General features: G+C 43.1%; 1 protein-coding gene across 1 annotated transcript; it reads left to right on the forward strand.

The window, feature by feature from the left end:
- Positions 1-4,232: 4,232 nt before the first annotated feature.
- On the forward strand, positions 4,233-11,113 carry LOC104273323 (signal transducer and activator of transcription 1-alpha/beta-like; the record flags this gene model as incomplete). The annotated part of the gene is made up of 8 exons (XM_009868629.1): positions 4,233-4,360; positions 4,785-4,929; positions 6,113-6,211; positions 8,118-8,213; positions 8,933-9,011; positions 9,850-9,941; positions 10,554-10,705; positions 10,955-11,113. Coding segments are annotated over exons 1-8 (950 nt in total), but the record flags the coding sequence as incomplete, so codon positions are not given.
- Positions 11,114-12,154: the final 1,041 nt, after the last annotated feature.

A 12,154-nucleotide genomic window follows, 5' to 3' on the forward strand; every position in this document is an offset into this window, starting at 1 on the left:
GAAGGGAAGATGGAATAGAGCGGAGAGGGTTGCAGGTTGGGAAAGAACCAGAGCAGCTTTAACGAAGCAACAGTACAGCAGAAGAGGGTCTAACCCCCGCGATCGCTCGGGTTTATGATGGCTATGGATGGCTTGCTGGTCACCTCTCCCATCCGTTCCTCCCCAAAGGTGTGATCTTTTTACTTCCTTGCAACCCCTTCAACTTCCCGGCACCCCCAGCGTGGCACGCGAGAGCCAGCGGTGACCTTGGTCACGGTAGGAGCAGGTATGAGCAAGAGCCCTTCTCCACAGTGACTGAACATCGGGCTTTTTCACTTCTAGGAGCACACCCTGTCTGCAGAAACATGCTGCTGGCGTCAGAAAGTGCAGCCCCTTAGAAGAGGCTGAGCTGAAAAGCCAAAATCGCTGGGTAGAACTGGTCGCTTTTAGGCTCAAACCAGGGCAGCAGCAGTCACCTAGGAAGTCAGGAGTTCCATTCCTCATGGAACTGTTAGGAGGCGGCGGGGTTAAATGTTGTTAAAATGCAGCTGGAGAGGAGTCCAAGCTTAGCTGGGGATGACGCCTGCCCTCGGGCACAGGTGTTTGAGGCACACAGACCCAGGCAGCTGCAATTTCTCCAGATGCAATCCTGCTGCCCTTACAGACTAGTAAAATTGGGTTTCCATCCTAAACCACTTCACTTGTCAGTTTGCCAGTGGCAGGCAAAGCCCTCTATCCCAGTATTGGCATCTCTAATGCCTTTCTCCACAAAAAGTACTGACTTCAATGTTTCCTTGCTTACATCCCCAAGGTCTGCGACTGCTGCATTATTGTATTGCTTGTAGCCAGCTCTTGGGATGGTTCTCTGCTATTACTACTAAATCCTTTCCCAGTCTAGCTGCCTTAAGACACAGGAAGACTGGAGTATATCTTCATTTAAGTGCTAATTAAAAAAACCAAACATACAATGAAAACCAAATCAAACCAACTTCACACACTGAGACAAATTCTTCCAGCTTTCCTCACCTCTTTGCCTTGGTGCCACCACAGCATGCCTAGCTGCTCGGTTACCTGTAATCTGAGTCCCACACTCATCAAAATCCTCAAAGCCCTCACTTTAAACATAATAGCATTTTAAACTTGCGTTTGCTTCTATGCGTAACATGCACCACTCGGTTGCTGAAGGAACTGGCATACGCACGCCAACAGATTTGGCAGAGAGCCATGTATGAAATAGTCCTACACCTCGGTGTTGCTCTGTTCCTTGGATAAGCCCTATCACTCTTTTTAGAAGTTGCAGTTGCAAGTGTACTTACGTCTCACCACTCACGGTCTGAGCCTGGACTCCTCCATGGACGTGTCTTTATATGCCATTTCCACTACAAGATGCAAACCTGCAGCCCAGGAAGGAGGGTGATGTGTGGAAGTTTGTAGGTTGGGATAGAAATTTGAGAGTTGTTTATGTCCGGTAGTTTGGGATACTTGTTTGTGTTCTGTAGCTTGGTGTGTGGATTTCAGAATTGTTCTGTTTTGTCCAGAAGAGGGGATGTGCAAGGTGCAGGAGAGCTTAGGGGGAGGCCAGGAGCTCTGCCTGCAGAGCTGGACAGGGATTACCTGGTGCAGGATCTGAGGTACCAGGCAGAGGAGGAGGAAGACCATCAAAGCCAACTTGAGGACCACCAGAGAGATGCACTGTGTGTGCAAACTGGGCAGGGACTTATGTTAATGAGTCCATGAATATGCATGTAGGCAGCCCATATATGTCAAAGTTTCCCTGTGCCTGGTGCCATGATAAAGAATACCTGCTTAATAACTTCAGTTATTGAGTTTCTCTGCGTGAGTTTTGGCGATCCAGATGGTACCTCTCTATTCGGCTGCAGGATCCACTGGGAAAGAGGACTCCCTGGATGCCCCTGGGAGCTCCCAGAGGGACTCCTTGCCTCACCCGGATCACTGTGGGAGTGGACAAGGACCATCTATACCAAAGGTATTCTTTTTAGGAGGAGTTTGGGTTTGAGGTGCACCGTTGATTTTGGGGTACTTGTGAAGCCTAGATGTTCTATGTAGGGTACTGTATACAGGGTTAATTTGGTTTAACTTATGTTGCTTTGGTTTTGTACCTTGGTTGAGTTGGATTTATATTAATTTGATTGAATTTGGTTTGATGTAATCCTGTATACTTTTTTGGGGGTTGCAATGTTGGGGTACCCCTAAATAATAGAAGATGTTCTATGTAGGGTACCATATACAGGATTAAGTAATTAATTCCTTGTGTACTTGTTTTAGATTTCTGTACTGGAAAGTATATATTGATTTGGATTGGTATACTGGATCAATACTAGTCACTTGGTCTGCAGTATAAATTAGTTTGGTTGGATTTGTATGGTACTTTGACGGTTGGCACTGATACCGACTTCGGGATATGATTTTTGCGCATTGATGTGTACTTGCTTTGAAACTTTTGTGGAGCGAGATGCAATGTAGCTGCGGAGCAAGTGCGGAGCTCTGATCCGCGGTTCCGTTGTCCCACGATGAGCGTGGGCGGAGATGAGCGAAGCGAGCTGAGAAAGGGAGAAAACAAAGTGGAGGTGTAGTGAAAAAGAGCCATTTGGGATGTATTTTGATACATTGGAATGATATAGGGGGACCTCTGGGGGAAGATGTGAATCATAATTAGGTATTATAGTCAGTGGTGGCCTCTATATACTGCAAAGAACACCAGAAAGGAGCTGCTAATCCTGAAAAGGGAAACAGGCTAGCAGATTTTTAAGGCCAAGTCAGCAGCCAAATGAGCATCTGAAACGAACATTTTACAGTCGTACCAGGGAACGAAAATCAGATCTTGAGGGAAGCAGAGAAGAATGAAATAAAATATCTTGCAGGAAAAGTGCTAACTATGGAGTTCACCCAGATAAGAGATGGTAGAAATTGGAATTAAACCCCAGATTCCTGGAGAACAGTGGCAGGTTGATTTCTCAGGACTCCCTAGAAAAGGGGGGTTTAGGTATCTGTTGGTACCTTTTCTCATTGGCCAGAGGCATTTCCCTGTGGTATATCACTACTTTGAATGTTTTGGGGTTTTTTGTTATTGTAACTTGGAAGGAAGAAAGAAAAATAATCCCATTCAGGTCCCCAGTTAGCAAAAATTTTATTTACAGTTCTGTTGTTGACAAGAGTAAACTTAGTCCTAGTTTAAAATGCGAAGCAGCTTAAACATGTGAGCAGTGTGCCCTGGCAGCAGTGAGGGCTGACAGCGGGCTGTGCTAACGACAGGAGCACAGCCAAGAGATGGGGGCAATTATGTTGTCTTTCCATCCCCACCATCTTCCACCTTGGAAGTCTGATGAGAAGTGGCCCCGATGCTTTAGTGACTTGGGGCACAGAACCTGTGGGGAGAGGCCGAGCAAAATGAGCTTATGGGGTTGAACCAGCAGCCTTTCTGCGAACTGTGGAGGAGATTATTTATGACGTTCTCAGTTAGGTTTGCTCCATGGAGGCAGTCAGACATCGGAGCGGAGCAAGGGGAGCTGTGTAGTCTTTTGTCCTGGGAGGTTCTCCCGTTTCGACACAACAAAATGCCGAGCTTAGTTTGAATTCCATGTTGGCCCTGTTATAAGTAGGAGATTGCGATAGAGCCCCTGTGAGGGCACCTCCACTCTTCAGAGTTTTGGGGATTAAGTCAAATTGGCAAGGTATGTGTACCTAGTGCCAGGCTGAAACGATTTACTCTCTGATGGGCCAAACAGGAAAACTGCTTAAACACTTCACATGCTGTGGTCCTTTTTGGCAGGATCTTGTGTTCTCAAAGTAATCTTGTTTTTTCTATAAACTTCAGGTATCCCTATTTCACAAGAGAATTATGCATGGCAAGAGAGAGATTTCTAGTCAATAAAAGCATAGTTGAAGGGGAATAATTTTGTATTTTCTTAACTACAGATGTTTTTACACTGAGATTTACTTTGTATACTTCACTGTGTTTAGCAGCAGTTCTTCTCTGAGTGATGTGGAAGGCACCTTCTTCCTTGAACTCAAACCTAAAATGAAATGACAAACTCTTAGCTGTCGGTCTTAGCGTTGATTAAGACCATTTGAAATTTTATATCAAAAGCACATGAGTTTCACAAAATGTGAAACTCCACATACAGGATCTTGATCCTACAGAGTACAGATATCAAACACACAGGTCCTCATTCCCATATCTCTACTTAAACATTTACGCTGATTATTTTTTTTTTTTTCTGGTCTTCCTCAGGATGGCTCAGTGGTTTCAGCTACAGCAACTTGATTCCAAGTTTTTGGAACAAGTCCACCAACTCTACGATGACAGCTTTCCTATGGAAATCAGGCAGTACCTGGCACAGTGGCTGGAAAACCAGGATTGGTAAGCACAGAAACCGGCTTTCAGATAATCAGTGTTCTCATACATGCAGTAAAAGAGTAGTAGGGAAGCAAGCTGCTAGGCTGTTTGCAGACTTTGAACTTTTGCCATGATTTCCATGGAGTGTCAGCTTTTCTGAGTGGTGCAACATGCACGTGCATCAGGTTGTTCACTTTTGGCTTCTTAACGTGCATGGCATGGGTAAATGAAGTTGCACAGAATGTGGCAAGAATACAGAGAAAAACATTTCAGAATCGAGGAAAGTGAAAGCTGAGAGAACGAAACTGGATTATGTTTGAAGGCAGTTCTTACTGCTTGCATATACTACAGCTGGAGTTGGGGAATAAAAAGAAGTTACTCCTGTGTGTGTTTCTTGAATGCTGTATTGAAAATGTATTTAATATGAGCATGCCTTAAATTATTCTAGGGAACACGCAGCCAACAACGTATCTTTTGCTACGGTGTTATTCCATGACCTGCTGTCACAGCTTGACGATCAATTTAGTAGATTCTTGATAGAAAACAACTTTTTGCTGCAACACAACATAAGGAAAAGCAAACGTAATCTTCAGGTAGGCCTGGGGTATATGACTGTACAGTTGCTTGAGTTGCTTCAGTTAGATGCCTCTACACAAACTACCCTGCCACAAGGGATTTTTGCAGAGAATATGTGAGGATCCCACTTTAAAAGCCAGGATTCTTGCTCTGGTTACAGTTAGAAATCTAGTTTCAGTAGCAGTACAATTAGGGCTTCTGAGAAATCTGGGGAAAAAAAGTTATGGTTTCTAAGTATTTACAGTATGTAGTTGGAGCGCTTACTGGAATGTAGTTTCACTCATCCCACCCCTTCCCCAGCCAGTTGCGTCAGTGTCCTGATAAGTTTCTGGTGCAGAAGGAACACGAGGAAAATATCCTTCCCTCATAACTGCAGAACTACAGTTAATAGGAAAGGACTTGTCATTAGACAGCGCTTCTGTGCATCGTACTGACAGAAAAAAGGGCCAGAGCAATTGGTAGCGAGTGACGGTGCCGAACATATCCTTAGTGGACTTAATTACTTTTATTAGTCAGTCCTCCTCTCCTCCCATAGGGCTTTATGCCAGAGGATCTCCCATAGAGTCACCTCCACAGCCTATTTTACACACACCTGCCTTCTCCTCACCCAAGGCAGTGACGAAGGGACCATTTTCCAAGAACGTCACCAAGCTGTACTTATCAAATAATAACTATAGATCAGCAATGGAAGATTAGTCAAGAAGGCTCGGATGGCTCCACAATCCCCCAGCCTGGGTGGAGCATGACAGTCTCAATCCAGAGCGTGTTTCAACTTTGTGTGTAAAACAACAATAAGGGTTGAATTTGTTTCCAGCCTTGGTTGGGTGTTCATAAGCAAGAGCTGTACCTGTCAAACTCAAACGACCACCCTTCAACACTAGCAGCTGTGCTTGAAAGGTGTGGGAGGGTGGCTCTCGAGAGAAGACAAGCTCTCTCTAGGACTGTAGGGTCGTATCTTAGTTCTCCCAGAAACATTTCTGACCTTTCTTGTTATTTTGTGCCAAGCCCCATCTCGTACACTAATGAACTAAAACACAAACTCATTTCTTGGCAGCTGTCGCACTCCCTATAGCCTTAAGGCATGCCTCCACCAGCACATGCCCTGAGGCTCACACAGTCACCTGCTAATCTTTTAGCCAGTTGGTTTACTGGAGGACAAGAAATGATGGGTATGGGCTAACATACTGTCTCTAACGCCAGGATAACTTCCAAGAAGACCCCATACACATGGCAATGATCATCTACAACTGTCTGAAAGAAGAGAGGAAAATACTCAGCAGTGCCCAGTTGTCAAGTCAGGTAAGAGTCTTGGAACATCTCCAGTAGTTGTATCTGCCCTTTGCTGTTATTTGGACCAAGGGAGTGGAAGACAACCGAAAGAAGCAGACAGTCCTCTCTGTGCCCAACAAAATGATTCTTAAAGACAGAGGAGTGAACACTGATATGTGCCAGCTGGACAGCACGGCTTGTTTGTGCTGTAGGAAACATTTGGAAGGAAAATAGCCAGGAAGTAATTTTTATTGCTCGAGGGATTTAAATGCTATGGTGTTTGTTTTTTTAATGCTTCTGTCATATAACCTAATGTGCTCATCAGATTTTGTTGCAATTTGATAATTAGTGCTTGTCTTATTTCTCTAGCAAGATTTTAGCTTTCCTGTGGTTTACTCCTGAATTTACTCTGTATTAAGCAGATGAGCCTTGGTGCTTCTTTGGACAGTCTCTTTAGGAAAATAACGCATCATTCTCCTTCCCAGTTATCTCCAAGTATTTCTTCACGATTTTGTTTAAGTGAAGCCTACTTTTTCCTCCAAACCATATGTAAATTGTAAAGCTGTATTCTCCTTCCTCATCTGTTCTGAGTTTTCATATTTTTGGGGTGTTTGGTTTGTTGTTTTTTTTTTTGTTCTCTCCTATGCAAGGAGAACTGTTGGATTAAAAAAAAAAAAACACCACCCTGCAGTTGGGAGAGGTGTGCAAACTACATAGCTGGATGTAATTAATCTATGTAGCAATAAAGTGGTGACTGACCAAGCATGTTGGAGTTCTGATACTGAAACATTTTCCTTTAGGGCAAGTTTTTTGAATGCAGGTTGGTAGAGTGGGAAGAACTCTGAGGCACAGGCATTCAACAAGGGGCAGCTATGCAACTGTGTCCTAAATCGCTCCTCTCAAAATGGGACCGAGGAGCCCTTGTAGCTGCAGCACAGCTGTTCAGTTTCCGTTCTCGCGCATGACAAAGAGCTCACTGCCTGTCCTACATGTGATGTATTTGGGTCATCAAAAAGGGAAATAAGTGCTGCTGGCACTAGGTACACCACCGTGCCCTACCTCTGCTTTCTGGTGAAAGTTCTCATTTTCCAAAGCTGAGAAGATAAAATGCAGAGCAAGCACAATTACAAGCCTCATAAAAACCAAAGGAGCAGTGTTAAGAGTATGCTCAGACTGCCTTGATGGTCTGGCTGGGGACTTTTGCCCATTTACCAGATGAAGTATTTTAGATGACCTTAGCCGAAGTTGAGGCATTAGGCAGAGCAACGACGGATACCTGCCTGTCCTGCACTGGAGGAACAGCAGGTTTCTAGTACCAGTAGTACTCTTGGTGTGCCAAACAACAAGCTTGTCTTTCACGTTACTGCAGCTCTCCCCAAGTGATGTCATGCAATAAACTTCATGCAGGAGATTGATGTCAGCTTTCAAAGAAACGATACAGAGATCTAAAAGTGTGCTTGAATGCCCAGTAGGAAAGAAATTGCATACCAGGTTACTCCATTTGCCTGTACACAGACCTAGTTTGTCTTGCTCTCGGTCCATTTCTCCCCATATCCTGTATGGATGAATTAACACTTGATGTAGATGTCATCCAGCCATCTGAGTGTGGGGTTTTTTTTCTTGAAATACATTTAGAAGACACCTGAAGATAAGCAAACAAAAGGAAGGAGATGTGCAGAAAGAAAACAGAATGTTTGTTTTATATTGCCGTGATGAAAAAAGATACACGAGGCATTTTCGGTCCTCCCTCGTTTCTTGCAAATACAGGTGAACTCAGTTTAATATTATAAAACGTTCATGTGATTTCTCAGAACAAGCCATGCTTTATCAGGCTGTTTGTCAACAAAAGCCACTAAGTTACACTCATGATAAAAGCATTTGCTGTCACAGGTCGGTCTGGTTTGACTTCTGTTGTCATTTTGCTTGCTTCCCTCAGATGGAAGTGGGGAGCATACAGAACACCGTGATTGGGATGCTGGACAAACAGAAGGAGCTAGATGCAAAAGTTAAGGCTGTAAAAAACAGTGTTGTGGTAAGTATAGTAAAACCATTTCAAGTTGTATTTATTGATTCACAGATGTCAGAAAGCTTTAAGTACATCAGACCAGGAAGTGACCATAAAAATAAGGTGATGGTTTGGTTTTCAAGTCTATGACCAGCGCTTGTCTGAAAACAGAAAGTGATTATCCGTCAGTAGCGCCATGGTACGGATTGGTACTTGACTGGTTTAGCAAGATCAAATTTCTTGTGCTTAAATTTTAGCAACAAAACCATTTTACCCATCTGGAATACTAAAAACTGAGAACTCTTAGGAAATCATACACTAAACCGTTTTGTTATTAACTAGGAGATAGATTTTAAGTTACTGTGTAGATGTTTGTCTTAGGTACTGTCATGACAGAAAGCTTTTCTCCAAGCAATATCGAAGAACTTGAAAGTTTACTTAAGATGCTGTGTCCTGTTCCACTGTAGCCTAGGTTCTTCTAAATTCTGTGAACTTAGATGGCTAGACAGTGAGGGCTTTTCCGTATTTCATAATTATCATATTTTAGTTACCTGAGAAGAGGGATGATGAGTAGAAGGTGATTAAGTTTAGGGGTATTTCCATTTGGGGAGTTCTAGAAAAACATACCGCTGTAAAACTGGACTTTGTCTCTATAAAGCAGCTGGTGCCAGGCAGTTCCTAATCAGAAATCTTGCATTACATAAAAATATTGAATAATTATGACCACTTTCATTTGTGCTTTATAGGATGTGGAGCAAGACATCAAGACATTAGAGGATATGCAAGATGAATATGACTTCAAATGTAAAACCTTGCAGAATAGAGGCGAGTAATTTGTCAAGGACATACCTCACTGCATGTACTTGATAAGAGTAAACTCTGCTGCCTTATGTCGGGAAACTAAACCTAGTGATCTGCAGCTAAACTTACTGATAATGTTCCTCTCTTAATTCTGCTTTATGCCAAAACCGAAATTCCCAAAAATGCCCTCTCTGTATCTGTCCTGACAAAAAGTGAGAGCCTCTTTGTTAATGCAGTGTTCCTTTATCCTTTACACCCCTTTGTTACTGGAAAGAGAAAACCCTATAGACCCTATGATCGTTCATACACGTAAATAATTTAGGTTCCTCTGCCACCCTAGATTTCACAAATGCCTTCCCTTCTTTAAGTTTTGTAGGCCCTGGTGTAGTGAGGGAAGCACATGCAAATAGGGCACAAGTTGAGGATCTGTCAAGCCTGGGCTACCCTCAGAAGGCTGTCAGCATCCTCCCTTGAAATAAGTTAACTTCTGTTGCCAGGTTAAGCAATACGAATGATTCGTGTGAGAAATAAGAACGAGAACAAATTGCTCTGTGTATCTTTACAAAACAGCAGCATTACTTTAAATCAGGTTCTTGCTCCAAAAAGCAGCCATATCTCAGTTACTTCAGGGGCATAGCAGTTTTTCCTTGCATTAGTGCTTTAAGCATAGCCTCTGTCCTTTCAGGAGGCAGAAAGGAAGAATAAAAAAATTTAAGTCTAGGAAGAAGTAATTATTTACTCCATGAAGCTTTAGAGATAGACTTCACTAGACATTAGCCAGGCAGGTCCTCCCCACGGTGGTTCCTAACCCATACTGCCTGTTCTTCCAATCTCAACTTCACACTTTGGACTTGTTTTACAGAGCACGAGTCCAACGGTTTGTCACAGGAGGAATATAAGAAAGAACAAATGAATCTCAAGAAGATGTTCTTATTGCTCGACCTCAAGAGAAAGGTAGCGCTCTAGTTTTCTTTCAGAGAGCAACACCACTTCATTTTGAACACGTGTTCATTTTTATTGGGTTGACAAGTTATATAAAAGAAAACTTCATAATATCAGTTGAACTAAGATTTCATTCTTTCCATCCTGACTGGAGAAATCTAGGATCTCTGTAAGCAGTTATATTTTTCTTCTAGCAGTCTTGATCAAACTCTTGTCAGGTAAAGCCAAAAGAACAGTGAGAGAGAAAATTACTGTATCAGTAGTCATGTTCTTGAGGAAAACACGGTTTTAAAGTTTGCAGCTGTATTAAACGTGCTCACTCTCATGGTGGTGCTCAAGTCTGCAGCCTGCATGCCGTGATCCCAGATACGCACTTTGGACATACATAGATGCGAGGAACTGGCACTTCAGAATTGAATACTGAATATGCTTTGGTTTTCCACCTAATCTGGCAAATACTCCAGCTAAAAAGAAGCAGGTGTTTAAGAAAACATCCTCCATTGACAGCAACTATTACTTTGGGATCCTTGCAGAGTTTTGCAAGACAGATAGCATTGGCTAAAACAGTGCTTCGTTTTCCTGTATCAAGTGTTATTAAACGGGTTCATTTAATATTCTCTGTAGGAAGTGGTGAACAAGATAGTGCAGCTGCTGAACAACACAGAGCACACACAGAGTGCCCTTATTAACAAGGAGCTGGTGGAGTGGAAGCACAGGCAACAGACTGCGTGTATTGGTGGCCCACCCAACGCCTGTCTTGACCAGCTACAGAACTGGTAAGTCTGTAGTCAAGGACTGTGTTGGGCAGGAACTTGAAGTGTTAGGAAGGAACACCAGATCTGTAGAATATACCGATTATATTACCAATTTTCATTCTGTCACAGCATAATTACGTTTCATTAATTTTATTACCTCCCCACACTTCAGCAAGCAAGAAGTGTTCTCTGGGACAGTCACCTGGCCAGCATCTCAGCATTATTAGAATACAAAAGCACGCTAGAAGTAATAAGATTGTGTAATTGCAGGTTCACCATTGTTGCGGAAAGTCTACAGCAAGTTCGTCAGCAGCTCAAAAAGCTTGAGGAACTGGAACAGAAGGTTACCTATGACCCTGATCCCATCACAAAAAATAAACAGGTTCTGCAGGACCGAACACACAGTCTTTTCAAACAGCTCATCCAGAGGTAATGGGCAAGAAGGGTCTTTATATGTTTGCTTGAATAAATGTGTGGAGAGCACCTTCTCTCAGTATTTCCTGCACCCAACTTTGCATTTTCTGAGGTTTTCCCAAGTTTGTGACACACATTAAACTAAATGACTGTTTGAGATTTACTCAGTCTAGGGTTTCCACAGGCCCATGGAAAGGATTTGTGATTGGTAGTTATTTAAGTTAGCAGGAACTATGTGGTAATATGCGTGGATTACACATTCAAACTCCCAGTCTGTTAGTCCATTTCTCACTTTAAGCTTCAGCCTTGCAAAGCTCAAGTAAATGGAGACAAGAAACCATCCCCACCAAGACAAATTCACGCTAGAACCTCCAGCCCTTTGTCTCTGGACACATCCTCTTTGTCCCCAGCATAAGGAGGTCAGCCCTATCGCTGTACCCTCTCTGGACTTGAATCTAGCAGATAAGAGCACAGGCTTACAGTAGGTAACACCCTGTTACGGGGTCTAGAACCCAGGTTTACAGAGTCCCATTCAAATGCTTTGACCACTAATCAACCTTCAGTTGGAAAACACAGGTACTCCTTGTCAAGGAAGTGAAGGCAATGCAAAAGAGCTGTAGAAATCCAGCTGCTTAGTTAGAAATCCAGCTGTTTAGTTATCTTACCTGCAAGTGTAGTGGAAGGAAAAGTCTCTGTACTGCCTAGGACTTGGCAACATTAGAAATTCTTGAGGATTTATGTCTACACAGCACAGTGCTACACCAAAGATGCCCGAGACAGCAAGAGTTTGCAGTGTATCAGAACAAGTTAGCCACAGGAGTTTGCTTTGTAGAGTTAGCTAGTGCTCTTCAAATTGCCAGCTAGCTTGTCTAGCTCTTGGGCATGTGTCGGTGCATAGCACTGTGACAAGAATTCAGCAAGCGTTGGGAATGGCTGGCAAAGCAATGCTCTCCTCTTGGGTTATGCCATTTGCAAGACACGGTATTTACATGCTGTTTGATTTCGGGGAAGTTTGAGGTAGCACTCTCCCTCCTCAAGCCATCAATGTATTTAGGA

This window comes from Apaloderma vittatum, unplaced genomic scaffold (assembly GCF_000703405.1).
Source record: "Apaloderma vittatum isolate BGI_N311 unplaced genomic scaffold, ASM70340v1 Scaffold3614, whole genome shotgun sequence".
Lineage (NCBI taxonomy): Eukaryota > Metazoa > Chordata > Aves > Trogoniformes > Trogonidae > Apaloderma > Apaloderma vittatum.